Source organism: Anolis carolinensis, unplaced genomic scaffold (assembly GCF_035594765.1).
Source record: "Anolis carolinensis isolate JA03-04 unplaced genomic scaffold, rAnoCar3.1.pri scaffold_7, whole genome shotgun sequence".
Lineage (NCBI taxonomy): Eukaryota > Metazoa > Chordata > Lepidosauria > Squamata > Dactyloidae > Anolis > Anolis carolinensis.
Genome location: NW_026943818.1, coordinates 28,197,987 through 28,221,470, shown reverse-complemented (window position 1 = coordinate 28,221,470; position 23,484 = coordinate 28,197,987). Strand labels below are relative to the sequence as shown.

Genomic DNA, 23,484 nt, shown 5'->3' with positions numbered 1-23,484 from the left:
CACAATATTAGCATTATATATTACTATATTGAACAATACCACTATAGTATTATATAATATGTAATATATAACATATAATTAATATTATTATATGGTATTACTATTAGTATTATATTGCATAACATAAGATTATTATCAATATTATATGTATATACAATATATTATGTTATTAAAACTATATAAACTATTATATTATAAAACTGAGGGCGGGGGCCAGGTGAATGACCTTGGAGGGCCGCATCCAGCCCCCGGGCCTTAGTTTGGGGACCCCTGGGGTAGGGTATAAAAATAAAATTATTATTATTATTATTATTATTATTATTATTCTGTGTCTCAGTTCGATTGTAAATACATTACGTGTATTATCCACGCCTCGCCCTTATGGCCGCCTGACAGTCAGTCTCCAATTTGACTTAATCCATATCTGTTACGGATTCCAGAAATCTGGTTTAATCCAGAAGCCGCTTCCTTAGAATAAGGCCCTCAATAAGGGAAAATCCAGGTCCTTTCTGGAACTTCTTTTGGACCATTATTATTTATATATAATGTATATATTATTTCATATCATCATCATGTGAACCATTATTATATATATTATATTATTATATATATATTATATAGTTGCTTATATATATATATGATGATGATTATTATTATTATTATCATGAGCATCATCTTTTGGGACCATTATTATATTTGTTTATATAATCTGGGCATTGAATTATTATTATTATTAAACTACATGGATAATAGTCTTTGCATTGCATTATTATTATTATTATTACGAGCATTTCATCATCATTATTATTATTATTATTATTATTATTATTATTATTATTATTATTATGAGCATCATCTTTTTGGACCATTATTATTGTATTTGTTTATATAGTCTGGGCATTGAATTATTATTATTATTATTAAACTACATGGATAATAGTCTTTGCATTGCATTATTATTATTATTATTATTATTATTATGAGCATCATCTTTTTGGACCATTATTATTGTATTTGTTTATATAGTCTGGGCATTGAATTATTATTATTATTATTAAACTACATGGATAATAGTCTTTGCATTGCATTATTATTATTATTATTATTATTATTATTACGAGCATCATCTTTTTGGACCATTATTATTGTATTTGTTTATATAGTCTGGGCATTGAATTATTATTATTATTATTAAACTACATGGATAATAGTCTTTGCATTGCATTATTATTATTATTATTATTATTATTATTATTATTATTATTATGAGCATCATCTTTTTGGACCATTATTATTACGAGCATCATCTTTTTGCACCATTATTATTGTATTTGTTTATATAGTCTGGGCATTGAATTATTATTATTATTAAACTACATGGACAATAGTCTGTGCATTGCATTATTATTATTATTATTATTATGAGCATCATCTTTTTGGACCATGATTATTATATTTGTTTATATAGTCTGGGCATTGAATTATTATTATTATTAAACTACATGGACAGTAGTCTGTGCACTGCATTATTATTATTATTATTATTATTATTATGAGCATCATCTTTTTGGACCATTATTACTATATTTGTTTATATAGTCTGGGCATTGAATTATTATTATTATTAATAATAATAATAATAATAATAATAATAATAATAATATTATATAACCACATGGACAATAGTCTGGGCATTGAATTATTATTATTCTATAATTACATGGACAATAGTCTGGGCATTGAATTATATTATTATTATTATTATTATTATTATTATGAGCATCATCTTTTTGGACCATTATTATTATATTTGTTTATATAGTCTGGGCATTGAATTATTATTATTATTATTATTATTATTATTATTATTATTATTATTAATATTATATAACCACATGGACAATAGTCTGGGCATTGAATTATATTATTATTATTATTATTATTATTATTATTATTATGAGCATCATCTTTTTGGACCATTATTATTATATTTGTTTATATAGTCTGGGCATTGAATTATTATTATTATTATTATTATTATTATTATTATTATTATTATTATTAAACTACATGGACAATAGTCTCTGCATTGAATTATTATTATTCTATAATTACATGGACAATAGTCTGGGCATTGAATTATATTATTATTATTATTATTATTATTATTATTATTATTATTATTATTATGAGCATCATCTTTTTGGACCATTATTATTATATTTGTTTATATAGTCTGGGTATTGAATTATTATTATTATTATTATTATTATTATTATTATTATTATTATTAAACTACATGGACAATAGTCTCTGCATTGCATCATCATCATCATTATTATTATTATCATGAGCATCATCTTTTTGGACCATTATTATTATATTTGTTTATATAGTCTGGGCATTGAATTATTGTTATTATTATTGAACTACATGGATAATAGTCTTTGCATTGTATTATTATTATTATTAATATTATATAACCACATGGACAATAGTCTGGAAATTGAATTATTATTATTTATAATTACATGGACAATAGTCTGGGCATTGAATTATATTATTATTATTATTATTATTATTATTATTATTATTATTATTATTATTATTATTTAACTACATGGACAGTAGTCTGGGCATTGAATAATTACCGTATATACTCGAGTATAAGCCGGCCTGAATATAAGCCGAGGCACCTAATCTTACCACAAAAAAACTGGGAAAACATTGAGTCCAGTATAAGCTGAGGATGGGAAATTTCAGAGATAAAAATAGATACCAATAAAATTACATTAATTGAGGCATCAGTAGGTTAAATGTTTTTGAATATTTACATAAAGTTCAAATTTAAGATAAGACTGTCCAACTCTGATCAAATCATTATTCTCATCTTCTTCAATGTAAATGTGCTTATGTGTCCTTGTAATATTAATAAAGTAAAATAATACATGTAATAATAATAATAATAATAATAATAATAATAATAATAAATACAGGAAAAATACATGTAACAATAAATAGAGTAAAATAATAAATGTAATAATAAGATCAGAGTGAAATAATAAATGTATTATTAATAAAAAAGAGCAAAATAAATGTAATAGTAGCAACAATAATAGAGAAAAATAATAAATGTAATAATACCAATAATAATAGAGAAAAATAATAAATGTACCCTATATTCTCGAGTATAAGCCAACCCGAACATAAGCCGACCAGGACCCTCACCCGAGTATAAGCCGAGGGGAGCTTTTTCAGTCTTAAAAAAAGGGCTGAAAAACTAGGCTTATACTCAAGTATATACAGTATATTATATATGTGTGTGTGTGTGTGTTTTTATATATATTTATTTATTATAAATATTATAATTTACAATAGTTATAGGAGCCTCTGGTGGCTCAGTGCGTTAAACCAAAAGGTCCCAGGTTCAAATCCCGGGAGCGGAGTGAGTGCCCGCTGTTAGCTCCAGCTTTTGCCAACCTAGCAGTTCGAAAACATGCCAATGTGAGTAGATCAATAGGTACCGCTCCGGTGGGAAGGTAATGGCGCTCCATGCCATCATGCCTATGGCCACATGACCTTGGAGGTGTCTACGGACAACGCCGGCTCTTTGGCTTAGAAATGGAGAAGAGCACCAACCCCTAGACTCGGACACGACTGGACTTAACGTCAGGGGAAAACCTTTACCTTTTCTTTAAAAAAAAAAATTAATAATTTGTAATAGTTGTAAATTATTGTAATATTTATTTATTATAAATATGATAATAATTTGTAATAGTTGCAAATTATTGTAATATTTATTTATTATAAACATGATAATAATTTGTAATAGTTGCAAATTATTGTAATATTTATTTATTATAAATATGATAATAATTTGTAATAGTTGCAAATTATTATAATATTCATTTATTATAAAATAATTTATAATAGTTATAAACAATGCATTTTAACTACTATATTTATATTTTATATACCATATACTAGCTGTGCCCAGCCACGCATTGCTGTGGCTTGTCTGGTGATGTTGGTGAGAATTTGTTGAGGCTGGGTGGCCATCTGTCGGGAGTGCTTGGATTGTGTCCTCCTGCATGGTAGAAGGAAGTTGATCTGGATGATCCTTAGGGGTCACTCCAAACCTTCGGATTGTATGATTATGTTATTATTAGTATTAGTATTATTATTATTAGTATTAGTATTAGTATTGAGAGGCTGGGTGGCCATCTGTCGGGAGTGCTTGGATTGTGTCCTCCTGCATGGTAGAAGGAAGTTGATCTGGATGATCCTTAGGGGTCACTCCAAACCTTAGGATTGTATGATGTTGTTGTTATTATTATTATTATTATTATTATTAGTATTAGTATTAGTATTGAGAGGCTGGGTGGCCATCTGTCGGGAGTGCTTGGATTGTGTCCTCCTGCATGGTAGAAGGAAGTTGATCTGGATGATCCTTAGGGGTCACTCCAAACCTTAGGATTGTATGATGTTGTTGTTATTATTATTATTAGTATTATTATTATTAGTATTAGTATTAGTATTGAGAGGCTGGGTGGCCATCTGTCGGGAGTGCTTGGATTGTGTCCTCCTGCATGGTAGAAGGAAGTTGATCTGGATGATCCTTAGGGGTCACTGCAAACCTTAGGATTGTATGATTATGTTATTATTAGTATTAGTATTATTATTATTAGTATTAGTATTAGTATTGAGAGGCTGGGTGGCCATCTGTCGGGAGTGCTTGGATTGTGTCCTCCTGCATGGTAGAAGGAAGTTGATCTGGATGATCCTTAGGGGTCACTCCAAACCTTAGGATTGTATGATGATGTTGTTATTAGTATTAGTATTATTATTATTAGTATTAGTATTAGTATTGAGAGGCTGGGTGGCCATCTGTCGGGAGTGCTTGGATTGTGTCCTCCTGCATGGTAGAAGGAAGTTGATCTGGATGATCCTTAGGGGTCACTTCAAACCTTAGGATTGTATGATGATGTTGTTATTAGTATTAGTATTATTATTATTATTAGTATTAGTATTAGTATTGAGAGGCTGGGTGGCCATCTGTCGGGAGTGCTTGGATTGTGTCCTCCTGCATGGTAGAAGGAAGTTGATCTGGATGATCCTTAGGGGTCTCTCCAAACCTTAGGATTGTATGATGATGTTGTTATTAGTATTAGTATTATTATTATTAGTATTAGTATTAGTATTGAGAGGCTGGGTGGCCATCTGTCGGGAGTGCTTGGATTGTGTCCTCCTGCATGGTAGAAGGAAGTTGATCTGGATGATCCTTAGGGGTCTCTCCAAACCTTAGGATTGTATGATTATGTTATTATTAGTATTAGTATTATTAGTATTAGTATTAGTATTGAGAGACTGGGTGGCCATCTGTCGGGAGTGCTTGGATTGTGTCCTCCTGCATGGTAGAAGGAAGTTGATCTGGATGATCCTTAGGGGTCACTCCAAACCTTAGGATTGTATGATTATGTTATTATTAGTATTATTATTATTATTATTATTAGTATTAGTATTATTAGTATTAGTATTAGTATTGAGAGACTGGGTGGCCATCTGTCGGGAGTGCTTGGATTGTGTCCTCCTGCATGGTAGAAGGAAGTTGATCTGGATGATCCTTAGGGGTCACTCCAAACCTTAGGATTGTATGATTATGTTATTATTAGTATTATTATTATTATTATTATTAGTATTAGTATTATTAGTATTAGTATTAGTATTGAGAGACTGGGTGGCCATCTGTCGGGAGTGCTTGGATTGTGTCCTCCTGCATGGTAGAAGGAAGTTGATCTGGATGATCCTTAGGGGTCACTCCAAACCTTAGGATTGTATGATGTTGTTGTTATTATTATTATTAGTATTATTATTATTAGTATTAGTATTAGTATTGAGAGGCTGGGTGGCCATCTGTCGGGAGTGCTTGGATTGTGTCCTCCTGCATGGTAGAAGGAAGTTGATCTGGATGATCCTTAGGGGTCACTGCAAACCTTAGGATTGTATGATTATGTTATTATTAGTATTAGTATTATTATTATTAGTATTAGTATTAGTATTGAGAGGCTGGGTGGCCATCTGTCGGGAGTGCTTGGATTGTGTCCTCCTGCATGGTAGAAGGAAGTTGATCTGGATGATCCTTAGGGGTCACTCCAAACCTTAGGATTGTATGATGATGTTGTTATTAGTATTAGTATTATTATTATTAGTATTAGTATTAGTATTGAGAGGCTGGGTGGCCATCTGTCGGGAGTGCTTGGATTGTGTCCTCCTGCATGGTAGAAGGAAGTTGATCTGGATGATCCTTAGGGGTCACTTCAAACCTTAGGATTGTATGATGATGTTGTTATTAGTATTAGTATTATTATTATTATTAGTATTAGTATTAGTATTGAGAGGCTGGGTGGCCATCTGTCGGGAGTGCTTGGATTGTGTCCTCCTGCATGGTAGAAGGAAGTTGATCTGGATGATCCTTAGGGGTCTCTCCAAACCTTAGGATTGTATGATGATGTTGTTATTAGTATTAGTATTATTATTATTAGTATTAGTATTAGTATTGAGAGGCTGGGTGGCCATCTGTCGGGAGTGCTTGGATTGTGTCCTCCTGCATGGTAGAAGGAAGTTGATCTGGATGATCCTTAGGGGTCTCTCCAAACCTTAGGATTGTATGATTATGTTATTATTAGTATTAGTATTATTAGTATTAGTATTAGTATTGAGAGACTGGGTGGCCATCTGTCGGGAGTGCTTGGATTGTGTCCTCCTGCATGGTAGAAGGAAGTTGATCTGGATGATCCTTAGGGGTCACTCCAAACCTTAGGATTGTATGATTATGTTATTATTAGTATTATTATTATTATTATTATTAGTATTAGTATTATTAGTATTAGTATTAGTATTGAGAGACTGGGTGGCCATCTGTCGGGAGTGCTTGGATTGTGTCCTCCTGCATGGTAGAAGGAAGTTGATCTGGATGATCCTTAGGGGTCACTCCAAACCTTAGGATTGTATGATTATGTTATTATTAGTATTATTATTATTATTATTATTAGTATTAGTATTATTAGTATTAGTATTAGTATTGAGAGACTGGGTGGCCATCTGTCGGGAGTGCTTGGATTGTGTCCTCCTGCATGGTAGAAGGAAGTTGATCTGGATGATCCTTAGGGGTCACTCCAAACCTTAGGATTGTATGATTATGTTATTATTAGTATTAGTATTATTATTATTATTAGTATTAGTATTGAGAGGCTGGGTGGCCATCTGTCGGGAGTGCTTGGATTGTGTCCTCCTGCGTCGTAGAAGGAAGTTGATCTGGATGATCCTTAGGGGTCACTCCAAACCTTAGGATTGTATGATTATGTTATTATTAGTATTAGTATTATTAGTATTGAGAGACTGGGTGGCCATCTGTTGGGAGTGCTTGGATTGTATCCTGCATTGGCAGAATTGGGTTGGACTGGATGACCTTTAGGGGTGTCTCCTAACTGTCTGATGCTATGATTCGATGTGTATTATTATTGTGCAAATATTGGATGGCCATCTGTCAGGAGTGGTTGGATTGTGTCCTCCTGCATGATATAAGGAAGTTGAACTGGATGATCCTTAGGGGTATCTGCTAACCTTAGGATTGTATTATTATTATTATTATTATTGAGAAGCTGGGTGGCCATCTGTTGGTGCTGAGTCGGTTGCTAGGGGACCAAGTGGGCGGAGCTTAGCCTTCTAACTGGCAGCAATTGGATAAAAACAATTATTCCTCTCCCTCTAATTAGGACTTTATTTTTCTTTTCTTTTTGTTGTATGAACGTAGAGGCATGGATGAGGGGTTATGTTGCCAAGTTTGGTGTTTCTGGGACGTGTAGTTTTGTTGTTTTGTCCTAGGCCAAAATTTCATCACCCTTTTATATATATAGATTTATATATAGACTAGCTGTGCCCGGCCACGCGTTGCTGTGGCAAAGTGGTGGTGGTCTTGGTTAAAAATTGTTGTGTAATTTTTATTTGATGTTATTTGCAATTTTTTATTAATTTTATTGTAAGTTATATTTTTATTTATTATATTTTATTATTTTCTTGTATTATTTTTAGTTATTTTCTGTTATTATAGTATTTTATTGTATTAATTTTTTAGTGTTTATTATTATTTTTTATTGGGTTGCAAGTTGGAGGAGTTTAGCCTTCTAACTGGCAGCAATTGGATAAAAGCAATTATTCCTCTCTCTCTAATTAGGACTTTATTTTTCTTTTCCTTTTTGTTGTATCAACCTAGAGGCGTGGATGATGGGTTGTGTTGTCAAATTTCGAGGTTGAGGGGCCTGTAGTTTTGCTGTTTTGTGGGTCGCCATGATGCCATCACTCTTTTATATATATAGATAGATATGTTTTAAAAAATACTGAATGAGTACAATCAAGTGCAACGTGGGAGGAATCACATGGGGAATGCGAGGAGAACGTAAATCAAGGCCGGGACCGAGGAGAGCATCTCGGGGACAATGTCCGGCCAAGGTCAGTGTCGGCCTGGATGTCCCGGCCATTGTTGTGATGGGGAGAGGCCTGTGCACAGCCATGCACTGCAATGCAAAGAAGTGCACTGCAATGCGTGCTTGTGGTCCATGCCTGTCGGGCCAGCGCATTGACCTCCTTGGCTTCCCGCGCAGGCCTTCCCTCCTTTTCCCACGTCTCTCCCGCAGCTGCTCCATCCGGCCCCCGTCCAACTTCCTGCCCTTTGAAGAGGAAGAGAAGATGCCTTTGAAAAGAAGGAGCCAGGCCTTCTTCTCCAAGGAACGCGGTCACCACCGTTCCCAGCTATTCCTTGGGTTTATTGCATTCCCTCGACTCACCTTCCACTCTGCACCTCTACCATCATTGCTTGTTGGGGTAACAACAACAACAACAACAATAATAATAATAAAATCAGAAACTCCTTAAAGCACAGCAGACAAAAAAACAGTTCAAGAAAACCGCACTACAAACTAGAGCAGAATCAGTACAAGAAAACCGCACTACAAACTAGAGCAGAATCAGTACAAGAAACCTGCACTACAAACTAGAGCAGAATCAGTACAAGAAAACCGCACTACAAACTAGAGCAGAATCAGTACAAGAAAACCGCACTACAAACTAGAGCAGAATCAGTACAAGAAACCCACACTACAAACTAGAGCAGAATCAGTACAAGAAACCCGCACCACAAACTAGGGCAGAATCAGTACAAGAAAACCGCACTACAAACTAGAGCAGAATCAGTACAAGAAAACCGCACTACAAACTAGAGCAGAATCAGTACAAGAAAACCGCACTACAAACTAGAGCAGAATCAGTACAAGAAAACCGCACCACAAACTAGAGCAGAATCAGTACAAGAAAACCGCACTACAAACTAGAGCAGAATCAGTACAAGAAAACCGCACTACAAACTAGAGCAGAATCAGTACAAGAAAACCGCACTACAAACTAGAGCAGAATCAGTACAAGAAACCCGCACTACAAACTAGAGCAGAATCAGTACAAGAAAACCGCACTACAAACTAGAGCAGAATCAGTACAAGAAAACCGCACCACAAACTAGAGCAGAATCAGTACAAGAAAACCGCACCACAAACTAGAGCAGAATCAGTACAAGAAAACCACACTACAAACTAGAGCAGAATCAGTACAAGAAACCCGCACTACAAACTAGAGCAGAATCAGTACAAGAAAACCGCACCACAAACTAGGGCAGAATCAGTACAAGAAAACCGCACTACAAACTAGAGCAGAATCAGTACAAGAAAACCGCACTACAAACTAGAGCAGAATCAGTACAAGAAAACCGCACCACAAACTAGGGCAGAATCAGTACAAGAAAACCGCACTACAAACTAGAGCTGACAGCTGGCACAACAAAACATTGCATGGAAAGTTCCTTGACAAAATTGAAGGGAAAGCTGACAAGGAGAAGACCCGGTTCTGGCTCACAAATGGGACCCTCTGCTTTTCATTATTGCCATGATCCCTCTGTCCACAATCTTACAAAAAACAAATCTTGGCTACCAAACATCTAAGAAATCTCACAAAATTTCACATCTGATGTACATGGATGACCTGAAGCTGTATGGGAAAACCGAAACTGAAATCCAGTCTCTGACCAACACTGTCCGAATTTTTAGCACTGATATCAGCATGGAGTTTGGTTTGGACAAATGCCCGACAGGGGCATTGAAGAAGGGAAAAATCACTGAAAGTGAGGGCATAAATATGCCTAATGGCCAAACAATAAAGTGTCACCAGCCAGAGGCCTATAAATATCTGGGCATATTACAGCTGGACAACATCAAGAATGAATATGTGGAGACTGTGATCAGTAAAGAATACACACAAAGGGTCAGAAAAATTCTCAAAAGTAAGCTCAATGGAGGCAACACCATCAAGGCCATAAACACCTGGGCCATACCTGTCATAAGATATACTGCTGGCATTATAAATTGGACGCAGGTGGAACTGGACAATTTGGACAGAAAAACAAGAAAACTCATGACCATTCATCATTTCCTGCACCCTCGCAGTGATGTTGACCGGCTATATCTGCCTAGAAGATCAGGGGGCAGAGGACTCTTGCAAGTAAAACAAGCAGTCAAAGAAGAAGAACATGCCCTGGCAGAATATGTCAAGCAAAGTGAAGAACCTGCTTTGATTGAAGTCAAAAATCAGAAACTCCTCAAAGCACAACAGACAAAGAATCAGTACAAGAAAACTGCACTACAAACTAGAGCAGAATCGGTACAAGAAAACCGCACTACAAACTAGAGCAGAACCAGTACAAGAAAACCGCACTACAAACTAGAGCAGAATCAGTACAAGAAAACCGCACTACAAACTAGAGCAGAATCAGTACAAGAAAATCGCACTACAAACTAGAGCAGAATCAGTACAAGAAAACCGCACTACAAACTAGAGCAGAATCAGTACAAGAAAACCGCACTACAAACTAGAGCAGAATCAGTACAAGAAAACCGCACTACAAACTAGAGCAGAATCAGTACAAGAAAATCGCACTACAAACTAGAGCAGAATCAGTACAAGAAAACCGCACTACAAACTAGAGCAGAATCAGTACAAGAAAACCGCACTACAAACTAGAGCTGACAGCTGGCACCACAAAACATTGCATGGAAAGTTCCTTGACAAAATTGAAGGAAAAGCTGATAAGGAGAAGACCTGGCTCTGGCTCACGAATGGGACCCTGAAGAAGGAGACAGAAGGCCTGATCCTTGCAGCCCAGGAGCAAATGCAATTAAGGCAAGGAAACCGACGAAACCATGGATCATCTCCTCAGCTGCTGTAAGAAAATTGCACAGACAGACTACAAACAGAGGCACAACTATGTGGCCCAAATGATTCATTGGAACTTATGCCTCAAGTACGACCTCCCAGCAGCAAAGAACTGGTGGGATCACAAACCTGCAAAAGTATTGGAAAATGAGCACGCAAAGATACTGTCGGACTTCCGAATCCAGACTGACAAAGTTCTGGAACACAACACACCAGACATCACAGTTGTGGAGAAGAAAAAGGTTTGGATCATTGATGTCGCCATCCCAGGTGATGAAAAACAACAGGAAAAACTCAGCCACTATCAGGACCTCGAGATTGAACTGCAAAGACTCCGGCAGAAACCAGTGCAGGTGGTCCCGGTGGTGATCGGCACACTGAAAGATCTCAGCCGGCATTTGGAAACAATAGACATTGACAAAATCACGATCTGCCAGCTGCAAAAGGCCACCCAACTGGGATCTGCACGCATCATCCGAAAATACATCACACAGTCCTAGACACTTGGGAAGTGTTCGACTTGTGATTTTGTGATACGAAATCCAGCATATCTATCTTGCTTGCTGTGTCATAATAAAATAATAATATACAATTATAATATAATATAATAATATAACATTATAAAAATACAGATATAATCATAACGTAAAATAAAAATGGTAATAATTGTTGCCTGCTCCGTCCATCTGATTTGGCGTGAGATTAGGGGTCATCTGGAGTGTCCCGGGCTTGCAAATCCCTCTCGCTCTGTCCTTGGCTCCCGAGGAAGGCATTCCATCCCTCCTTCTTCCCAGAATAGAAAAGCCATTGCTGGCAGATCGGATGAGGATGTCAACTCCCCGAAAAAAATACAATTACAATAAAGTTTTCCCCGTCTTTTGGGCACCTTTGGTTGATTATTATAAGGTCATGTGTGACGTTTGTTGTGTGCCTTTCATAGGCGTTAATATCCCTTGGTTGCATATAGATCTCGTTTGCTGTGTCACTCTATGTCTTTGTGTCAATAATAATAATAATTCCCCCCCCCCCCCAAAATACACAATTACAGTGAAGTCTTCCCGGTCTTTTGGGCATCTCTGGTTGATTATTACAAGGTCATGTGTGACGTTTGTTGTGTGCCTTTCACAGGCGTTAATATCCCTTGGTTGCTTGCTGTCTGGAGACATAATAATAATAGTAATAATAATAATAATAATAATAATAATAATAATAATATTTTAACCCCCCAAAAATACACAATTACAGTAAAGTTTTCCCCGTCTTTTGGGCACCTCTGGTTGATTATTATAAGGTCATGTGTGACGTTTGTTGTGTGCCTTTCGTAGGCGTCAAAGGAGGCGTTGATAGCCCTTGGTTGCATATAGATCTCGTTTGCTGTGTCATACTATGTCTTTGTGTCAATAATAATAAGAATAATATAATATTTCCCCCCCCCCCAAAATACACAATTACAGTGAAGTTTTCCCGGTTTTTTGGGCACCTCTGCCTTGGTTGCTTGCTGTCTGGAGACATAATACTACTACTACTACTACTACTAATAATAATAATAATAATAATAATTTACTCCCCCAAAAATACACAATTATAGTGAAGTCTTCCCGGTCTTTTGGGCACCTCTGGTTGATTATTATAAAGTCATGTGTGACGTTTGTTGTGTGCCTTTCACAGGTGTTAATAACCCTTGGTTGCTTGCTGTCTGGAGACATAATAATAATAATAATTTACCCCCCAAATACACAATTGCAGTGAAGTCTTCCTGGTTTTTTGGGCACCTCTGGTTGATTATTACAAGGTCATGTGTGACGTTTGTTGTGTGCCTTTTACAGGCGTTAATATCCCTTGGTTGCTTGCTGTCTGGAGACATAAAACTACTACTACTACTACTACTACTAATAATAATAATAATAATAATAATTTACTCCCCCAAAAATACACAATTATAGTGAAGTCTTCCTGGTCTTTTGGGCACCTCTGGTTGATTATTACAAGGTCATGTGTGACGTTTGTTGTGTGCCTTTCACAGGCGTTAATATCCCTTGGTTGCTTGCTGCCTGGAGACATAATAATAATAATAATAATTATTATTATTATTATTATTATTTACCCCCCAAATACACAATTGCAGTGAAGTCTTCCTGGTTTCTTGGGCACCTCTGGTTGATTATTACAAGGTCATGTGTGACGTTTGTTGTGTGCCTTTTACAGGCGTTAATATACCTTGGTTGCTTGCTGTCTGGAGACATAAAACTACTACTACTACTACTACTACTAATAATAATAATAATAATAATTTACTCCCCCAAAAATACACAATTATAGTGAAGTCTTCCTGGTCTTTTGGGCACCTCTGGTTGATTATTATAAAGTCATGTGTGACGTTTGTTGTGTGCCTTTCACAGGTGTTAATAATCCTTGGTTGCTTGCTGTCTGGAGACATAATAATAATAATAATAATAATAATAATAATAATAATAATAATTATTTACCCCCCAAATACACAATTGCAGTGAAGTCTTCCTGGTTTTTTGGGCACCTCTGGTTGATTATTACAAGGTCATGTGTGACGTTTGTTGTGTGCCTTTTACAGGCGTTAATATCCCTTGGTTGCTTGCTGTCTGGAGACATAATACTACTACTACTACTACTACTACTACTAATAATAATAATAATAATTTACTCCCCCAAAAATACACAATTCTAGTGAAGTCTTCCCGGTCTTTTGGGCACCTCTGGTTGATTATTATAAAGTCATGTGTGACGTTTGTTGTGTGCCTTTCACAGGTGTTAATAACCCTTGGTTGCTTGCTGTCTGGAGACATAATAATAATAGTAATAATAATAATAATAATAATATTTTAACCCCCCAAAAATACACAATTACAGTAAAGTTTTCCCCGTCTTTTGGGCACCTCTGGTTGATTATTATAAGGTCATGTGTGACGTTTGCTGTGTGCCTTTCGTAGGCGTCAAAGGAGGCGTTGATAGCCCTCGGTTGCATATAGATCTCGTTTGCTGTGTCACTCTATGTCTTTGTGTCAATAATAATAATAATAATAATAATAATAATACCCCCCCCCCCCCAAATACACAATTACAGTGAAGTCTTCCCGGTCTTTTGGGCACCTCTGATTATTATAAGGTCATGTGTGACGTCTGTCGTGTGCCTTTCACAGGCGTTAATATCCCTTGGTTGCTTGCTGTCTGGAGACATAATACTACTACTACTACTACTAATAATAATAATAATAATAATTTACTCCCCCAAAAATACACAATTATAGTGAAGTCTTCCTGGTCTTTTGGGCACCTCTGGTTGATTATTACAAGGTCATGTGTGACGTCTGTTGTGTGCCTTTCACAGGCATTAATATCCCTTGGTTGCTTGCTGCCTGGAGACATAATAATAATAATAATAATAATTATTATTATTATTATTATTATTTACTACCCCAAAAATACACAATTATAGTGCAGTCTTCCTGGTCTTTAGGGCACCTCTGGTTGATTATTACAAGGTCATGTGTGACGTTTGTGAGCTTGGGAGAGAGTCCTTGGCCAAGCTAACCCTTGTGTTGTTCCTTCCTCGCAGGCTTAAATTCGTCTTCGGGGCTTCCGCCGTCCCGGCGTTGGATTTAGTTGACCGGCGGTCAGTCACTCGCCTCGTGTCCCCCAGCGGAAGGACCGTCTACCAGGTACAGAGGGCTCTCTCTTTATGTTGTGTCCCGATGCAGGCCGGGATCAAAGTTAACCCACACACACACACACACATATATATATAACTAGCTGTATTGTTGTTTTAATTGATATATTGCATTATTGTTTTATCTGTTTTATATTGTGACTAGCTGTGCCCGGCCACGCGTTGCTGTGGCAAAGTGGTGGTGGTATTGGTTAAAAATTGTTGTGTAATTTTTATTTGACTTTATTTGCATTTTTTATTAATTTTATTGTAAGTTATATTTTTATTTATTATATTTTATTATTTTCTTGTATTATTTTAGTTATTTTCTGTTATTGTAGTATTTTATTGTATTAATTTTTAGTGTTTTAAATTATTTTTAGTGTTTTTTATTATTTTTTATTGGGTTGCTAGGAGACCAAGTTGGAGGAGCTTAGCCTTCTAACTGGCAGCAATTGGATAAAAAGCAATTATTCCTCTCTCTCTAATTAGGACTTTATTTTTCTTTTCTTTTTGTTGTATCAACCTAGAGGCGTGGATGAGGGGTTGTGTTGTCAAATTTCGAGGTTGGGGGGCCTGTAGTTTTGTTGTTTTGTGGGTCGCCGTGATGCCGTCACTCTTTTATATATATAGATTGCTATTACTATGTGGGATTCTGGGTTCTGTCAGGGAAGAGTTGTTTCACATATGTATGTATATATGTGGGGAATATATATATATATATATATACTAGCTTGGAGACCCGGCGATGCCCGGGTCATTTGAGAAAGGCCTTGTTTGCCTGTGTTCCAAGTGTAGCCTATATCCAATGTCAGCTGGGTTCAGTGGGTGCGGGTGAGCTCCAACTCCCATATGCAAGTCCCATCGTCCAGTGTCCATCCCCCTCCAAACAGAGCCAGTATGTAGAGTAGGTCATGGGGGCTCCATGTACCATGTTTGGTCTTGATCAGTCATTTGTGTGGGTCGCGGTGCTCTCAGGAAGTGAGTGAAGGTATTGGAAGTCCCATCGTCCATGGTCCATCATCCTCCAAACTGCACCTGGGTGTAGAGTGAGTCCTGGCTGTTGTCTGTGTCAAGTTTGGTCTTGATGAGACATTGATGGGGGTGACAGTGGTCTCAGGAAGTGAATGAACATACTGCAAGTCCCATCATCCAAGGTCCAAGCTCTTTCAAATCTCACCAAGATGTAGAGCGGGCCATGGTGGCTCTATGTGCCAAGTTTGGTCTTGATGAGACATTGATGGGGGTGACAGTGGTCTTGGGAAGTGAATGAATATACTGCAAGTCCCATCATCCAAGATCCAAGCTCTTTCAAATCTTACCAAGATGTAGAGTGGGCCATGGTGGCTCTATGTGCCAAGTTTGGTCTTGATCAGTCATTGGTGGGGGTCACAGTAGTCCCAGGAAGTGAGTGAAGATAGTGCAAGTCCCATCATCCACGGTCCCTCTTTCCCCAAACTGCACCAGGATGTAAAGTGGGCTACCCTGCACCTGCGTGTCAAGTTTGATACAGTTTTGTCATTCATGGGCATCACAGTGGTTTGTGGGAGGTGAATTGGATGAAGGTACTGCAAATCCCATCATCCTTGGTCCACCCTCCGTCAAACTGCTGCAGCATGTGAAGTGTGTCATTTGGGATCTGTGTGCCTGGTTTGGTTCAGTTGTGTGATTTGTGGCAGTTGCTGTGGTCTCAAGAAGTGAGGGAAGGTACTGCAAATTCCATCATCCTTGGTCCATCCTGCCCCAATATACATCAGGACGTAAAGGGGTCGACAGGAGTTCTGTGTGCCAAGTTTGGTCCATTTCTATCATTGGTGGGCATTGCAGTCGTCTGTGGGAGTTCAAGTGTTTGAAAGTACTGCAAATCCCATCATCTGTGGTCCATCCTCCCCCAAATGGCAGCAGGTCATCAAGTGCATCGTGGGGATGAAGTGGGCCAAGTTTGGTGCAGATCCCTCATTCCTGTTGGTCTCAGTGGCCTGGGATAGTGGCGGCCAATCAAAACGCGAGCACATATTCCGCCAGGCCAATCAAAACGCTGATACATACTCCGATTTCACTTTTATTATAGACTAGCTGTGCCCGGCCACGCGTTGCTGTGTCTGAGTCTGGTGGTGTTGGTCAGTCTACATTAGGTTGTATTTATGCTGTGACCTCCACCTTCTTTATACTCACATTAGTCGTAGTATTTGAAGTCTGTGACCTTCTTCAATTTTTGTGTTATTGATAATTGCTTGAGATCCCTGTTGTCTTTGGTTTGTTGTTAATTGTAATGTCTGATTCTGCTGAGTGCAGTTTATATTTTTATTGTGGTACAATAGTCTTTTTTTTTTTTGCCTGTGTAGGTGTTTATTATTATTGTTGTTGTTGTGGTCATGAAGGTTGGATAAATTAGATGCGACTGTATTGTTTTTTGGAGGCCCAGTGTAGCACTGACTGGCCTCTCAGCCTCAGTGCCTGGCTGTTTCTTGCCTGTGATGGTGTTGACTCTTATTGTTGTTGTTGTTGTCATTGTTATTATTGTAATTGTTTTTTTGGAGGCCAAGTGTGAATGTAGGGATTGGGGAGGTGGATGAGTTGTGTTGTCAAATGTTGTATTTGTTATAGTCACAATGCGTTGTTGTAAGTATTGTGGGTCCGGATTGTGGTTTTGTGGTGTGGTTGTGTTGTTACAACTGAGAGGCAAGGCTTTTGTGTTTTGTTGCCAAGTTTTGTATTTCTGGGGCGTTTAGTTGTATGCCAAGTTTTGTATTTCTGGGGCGTTTAGTTGTATGCCAAGTTTTGTATTTCTGGGGCGTTTAGTTGTGTTGTTATAGTCACTATGCGTTGTCGTGAGTTTTGTGGGTCCGGATTGTGGTTTTGTGGTGTGGTTGTGTTGTTACAATCGGGAGGGAATGCTTTTGTGTTGTGTTGCCAAGTTTCGTATTTTTGGGGCGTTTAGTTGTGTTGTTATAGTCATGATGCGTTGTTGTGAGTTTTGTACGTCCGGATTGTGGTTTTGTGTTGTGGTTGTGTTCTTACAACTGGGAGGCAAGGCTTTTGCGTTGTGTTGTCAAATTTTGTATTTCTGGGGCGTTTAGTTGTGTTATAGTCACAATGCGTTGTTGTGAGTTTTGTGGGTCCTGTGTGGTTTTGTGGTGTGGTTGTGTTGTTATAACTGGAAGGCAAGGCTTTTGCATTGTGTTGCCAAGTTTTGTATTTCTGGGGCGTTTAGTTGTGTTGTTATCGCATGATGCGTTGTTGTGAGTTTTGTGGGTCTGGATTGTGGTTTTGTGGTGTGGTTGTGTTGTTGTAACCTGGAGGCAAGCCTTTTGCATTGTGTTGCCAAATTTCGTATTTCTGGGATGTTTAGTTTTGTTGTTATAGTCACTGCGCAAACAACTTTATCATTTTATAGATATAGATATAGATATAGATATGTGTGTGTGTGTGTTTATTTATTTATTTGCTACATTTATATGTCACCCGTACATATATATATATTGATATTGCCATGTGGGATCTGTAAGGGAAGAGTTGTTGACAGGCCCTTCTTCCGGCGTCTTCCAAACCCTCTTTTCGTTCCCAGGCCCGGCCTATTAAGTAATTACATTTATCCGCTCTCATTGTCCTCTCCCAGCGAGCCTTGGCCGTGCCTCCATGTTTGTTTTGGGCCAAAAAATAAACAAGCCCTGTTTTGTTTGGGCCTCCGTCTCCTCTTGCTTTAAGTGATGGCCAGCCTCCCTTCCGTCTTAATGATCTTGCCAATAAATTGGATTACGGCCGCGACATTATTATATATTAAGATCTAGGGTTCCAGGCTGATCCGTCGATCCGGAGCCAGCGCTCGCCCGGAGACACTGGGAAGCCATTTCCTCTCGGCCTCGGGGGTCTTGGCGGGAGGAATTGGGACAGACGGACCCTCCATGAGATGTGTCTCTTGGCCGCCCCCCTTTATTGCGTATCCCCTTCCGTCCATCTCTCCCTCTTCTCTGGGGTCAGTTGAGGACAAGTTTGGACTCTTTTCAGAAGGAAACTGAAATGTTGCTAACTTCTAGTTCAGTGGTGTATTGGTGGTCTCTGTTTGGTATTCCATGCCTGCTACTCACCTCAGCGGAGGTGGATGTGTATCTGCTCTCACCTCAGTGGAGGTGGATGCATGTTTGCATATTTATATCTAGACCTCAGTGGAGGTGGATGTGTATCTGCTATCCACCTCAGGGGATGTGGATGTGTATCTGCTATCACGGTGGAGGTGGATGTGTATCTGCTATCCACCTCAGTGGAGGTGGATGTGTATCTGCTCTCACCTCAGTGGAGGTGGATGCGTGCTTGCATGTTTGCATCAGACCTCAATGCAGGTGGAGGTGTATCTGCCCTCACCTCAGTGGAGGTGGATGCATGTTTGCATATTTAGACCTCAGTGGAGGTGGATGTGTATCTGCTATCCACCTCAGTGGATGTGGATGTGTATCTGCTATCACGGTGGAGGTGGATGTGTATCTGCTATCCACCTCAGTGGAGGTGGATGTGTATCTGCTCTCACCTCAGTGGAGGTGGATGCGTGCTTGCATGTTTGCATCTGCTATCCACCTCAGTGGATGTGGATGTGTATCTGCAATGCAGGTGGAGGTGTATGCAGGTGGAGGTGTATCTGCCCTCACCTCAGTGGAGGTGGATGCACGTTTGCATATTTGCATCAGACCTCAGTGGAAGTGGATGCATGTTTAACTAGTTGAATCAGACCTCAGTGGAGGTGGATGTTTATCTGCTCTCACCTCAGTGGAGGTGGATGCATGTTTGCATATTTATATCTAGACCTCAGTGGAGGTGGATGTGTATCTTCTACCACGTCAGTGGAGGTGGATGCATGCTTGCATATTTGCATCAGATCTCAGTGGAAGTGGATGTGTATCTGCTCTCACCTCAGTGGAGGTGGATGTATGTTTGCATATTTATATCTAGACCTCAGTGGAGATGGATACATGTTTTCATATTTGCATCAGACCTCAGTGGAGGTGGATGCACGTTTGTATATTTACATCAGACCTCAGTGGAGGTGGATGCATGTTTCCATCTCCTCCTTCTCTTCCTCCTCCTCCTGCAGGTGTCCGGTAGCTCAGGGAAGCTCTACACTTGCTACGCCTCCTGCCATTTCTGCTCCTGCCCGGCCTTCACCTTCTCCGTCCTCCGGAAGGGAGAGCGCCTGGTGGTGAGTGGGGAGCCAGGGAGCGAGGGAGGGATGGATGGAAGGAAGGAAGGAAGGAAGGAAGGAAGGAAGGAAGGAAGGAAGGAAGGAAGGTTGGAAGTGGGGATGGGAGGAGGGGTGGAAGGATGGATGGATGATAGAAGGAAGGAAGGATGGATGGATGGGTGGAAGGAAGGAAAGAAGGATGGAAGGAAGGAAGAATTGATGGAAGGATGGAAGGATGGAAGCATGGAAGGAAGGATAGAAGGAAGAATGGATGGAAAGAAGGAAGGAAGGAAGGAAGGAAGAATGCATGGAAGGATGGATGGATGGAAGCATGGAAGGAAGGATAGAAGGAAGAATGGATGGAAAGAAAGAAGGAAGGAAGGAAGAATTGATGGAAGGATGGATGGATGGAAGCATGGAAGGAAGGATAGAAGGAAGAATGGATGGAAAGAAAGAAGGAAGGAAGGAAGAATGGATGGAAGGATGGGTGGATGGAAGCATGGAAGGAAGGATAAAAGGAAGAATGGATGGAAAAAAAGAAGGAAGGAAGGAAGAATGGATGGAAGGATGGGTGGATGGAAGCATGGAAGGAAGGATAGAAGGAAGAATGGATGGAAAAAAAGAAGGAAGGAAGGAAGAATGGATGGAAGGATGGGTGGATGGAAGCATGGAAGGAAGGATAGAAGGAAGAATGGATGGAAAGAAAGAAGGAAGGAAGGAAGAATTGATGGAAGCATGGATGGATGGATGGAAGCATGGAAGGAAGGATAGAAGGAAGAATGGATGGAAAGAAAGAAGGAAGGAAGGAAGAATTGATGGAAGCATGGATGGATGGATGGAAGCATGGAAGGAAGGATAGAAGGAAGAATGGATGGAAAGAAAGAAGGAAGGAAGGAAGAATTGATGGAAGCATGGATGGATGGATGGAAGCATGGAAGGAAGGATAGAAGGAAGAATGGATGGAAAGAAAGAAGGAAGGAAGGAAGAATTGATGGAAGCATGGATGGATGGATGGAAGCATGGAAGGAAGGATAGAAGGAAGAATGGATGGAAAGAAAGAAGGAAGGAAGGAAGAATTGATGGAAGCATGGATGGATGGATGGAAGCATGGAAGGAAGGATAGAAGGAAGAATGGATGGAAAGAAAGAAGGAAGGAAGGAAGAATTGATGGAAGCATGGATGGATGGATGGAAGCATGGAAGGAAGGATAGAAGGAAGAATGGATGGAAAGAAAGAAGGAAGGAAGGAAGAATTGATGGAAGCATGGATGGATGGATGGAAGCATGGAAGGAAGGATAGAAGGAAGAATGGATGGAAAGAAAGAAGGAAGGAAGGAAGAATTGATGGAAGGATGGATGGATGGAAGCATGGAAGGAAGGATAGAAGGAAGAATGGATGGAAAGAAAGAAGGAAGGAAGGAAGAATTGATGGAAGGATGGATGGATGGAAGCATGGAAGGAAGGATAGAAGGAAGAATGGATGGAAAGAAAGAAGGAAGGAAGGAAGAATTGATGGAAGGATGGATGGATGGAAGCATGGAAGGAAGGATAGAAGGAAGAATGGATGGAAAGAAAGAAGGAAGGAAGGAAGAATTGATGGAAGGATGGATGGATGGAAGCATGGAAGGAAGGATAGAAGGAAGAATGGATGGAAAGAAAGAAGGAAGGAAGGAAGAATTGATGGAAGCATGGATGGATGGATAGAAGGAAGAATGGATGGAAAGAAAGAAGGAAGGAAGGAAGGAAGGAAGAATTGATGGAAGGATGGATGGGTGGAAGCATGGAAGGAAGGATAGAAGGAAGAATGGATGGAAAGAAAGAAGGAAGGAAGGAAGAATTGATGGAAGGATGGATGGATGGAAGCATGGAAGGAAGGATAGAAGGAAGAATGGATGGAAAGAAAGAAGGAAGGAAGGAAGAATGGATGGAAGCATGGGTGGATGGATAGAAGGAAAGATGGATGGATGGAAGGATGGGTAGATGGAAGGAACCATGGAAGGAAGGGTGGAAGGAAAGAAGGATGGAAGGAAGGAAGAATTGATGGAAGGATGGATGGAACCATGGAAGGAAGGATAGGAAGAATGGATGGAAGGAAGGATAGAAGAAAGAATGAATGGAAGGATGGATGGATGAATGGAAGCATGAATGGATTGGATGGAAGCATGGGAGGAAAGAATAATGGAAGGAAGCATGGATGGATGGAAGCATGGATGGAAGGTTTGATGGAAGGTTAGATGGATGGATGGAAGGATAGATAGATGTATGGAAGGAAGGATGGAAGAATTGATAGAAGAATGGGTGTATGGATGGAAGGAAGGAAGCATGGAAGGATGGATGGATGGATAGAAGGAAGGGTAGATGATGGAAGGAAGGATGGAAGGAAGATTTGATGGAAGCTTGGACAGGTGGATGGATTGATGGAAGCATGGAAGGAAAGAAGGATGGATGGATGGGTGGATGGATAGAAGGAAGGATTGATGGAAGGATGGGTGGAAGGAATGATTGATGGAAGGAATGGTGGATGGATGGAATCATGGAAGGAAGGGTGGAAGCATGGATGGGTGGAAGGAAGGATTGATGGAAGCATGGATAGAAGGATGGATGGATGGATGAAGGCATGGAAGAAAGGAAGGAAGCATGAATGGATGGAAGGTTTGATGGAAGGTTAGATGGATGGATGGAAGGATAGATAGATAGATAGATAGATAGATAGATAGATAGATAGATAGATAGATAGATAGTTAGATAGATAGATAGATAGATAGATAGATGGATGGAAGGATTGATAGAAGAATGGGTGTATGGATGGAAGGAAGGAGGGATGGATGGAAGGAAGGATGGAAGGAAGATTTGATGGAAGCTTGGACGGGTGGATGGAACCATGGAAGGAAAGAAGGATGGATGGATGGATGGATGGATGGATGGATGGATGGAAGGAAGGATTGATGGAAGGATGGGTGGAAGGAAGGAATGGTGGATGGATGGAATCATGGAAGGAAGGGTGGAAGCATGGATGGGTGGAAGGAAGGATTGATGGAAGCATGGATAGAAGGATGGATGGATGGATGAAGGCATGGAAGAAAGGAAGGAAGCATGAATGGATGGAAGGTTTGATGGAAGGTTAGATGGATGGATGGAAGGATAGATAGATAGATAGATAGATAGATAGATAGATAGATAGATAGATAGATAGTTAGATAGATAGATAGATAGATAGATAGATGGATGGAAGGATTGATAGAAGAATGGGTGTATGGATGGAAGGAAGGAGGGATGGATGGATAGAAGGAAGGGTAGATGGATGGAAGGAAGGATGGAAG

The 23,484-nt window shown here is 39.1% G+C and overlaps 1 protein-coding gene and 1 long non-coding RNA gene across 3 annotated transcripts in view; one reads left to right on the top strand and one right to left on the bottom strand.

The window, feature by feature from the left end:
* The window catches only part of zswim7 (zinc finger SWIM-type containing 7), a 37,258-nt gene that overhangs the window by 12,854 nt on the left and 920 nt on the right, over positions 1-23,484 (top strand). The window contains exons 4-5 of one of the 2 annotated variants that reach the window (XM_062960737.1): positions 14,903-15,005; positions 20,079-20,183. In XM_062960737.1, the coding sequence (XP_062816807.1) occupies positions 14,903-15,005; positions 20,079-20,183 (208 nt within the window). Of the gene's footprint in view, positions 1-14,902; positions 15,006-19,613; positions 20,184-23,484 lie in introns of those variants that run through there. The other variant, XM_062960736.1, reaches the window with a different exon arrangement.
* On the bottom strand, positions 18,072-19,548 carry LOC134293364 (uncharacterized). The gene is made up of 2 exons (XR_010000331.1): positions 19,113-19,548; positions 18,072-19,080 (listed from the first exon to the last, which is right to left on the bottom strand). It is a non-coding gene; the product is annotated as an uncharacterized LOC134293364 (long non-coding RNA).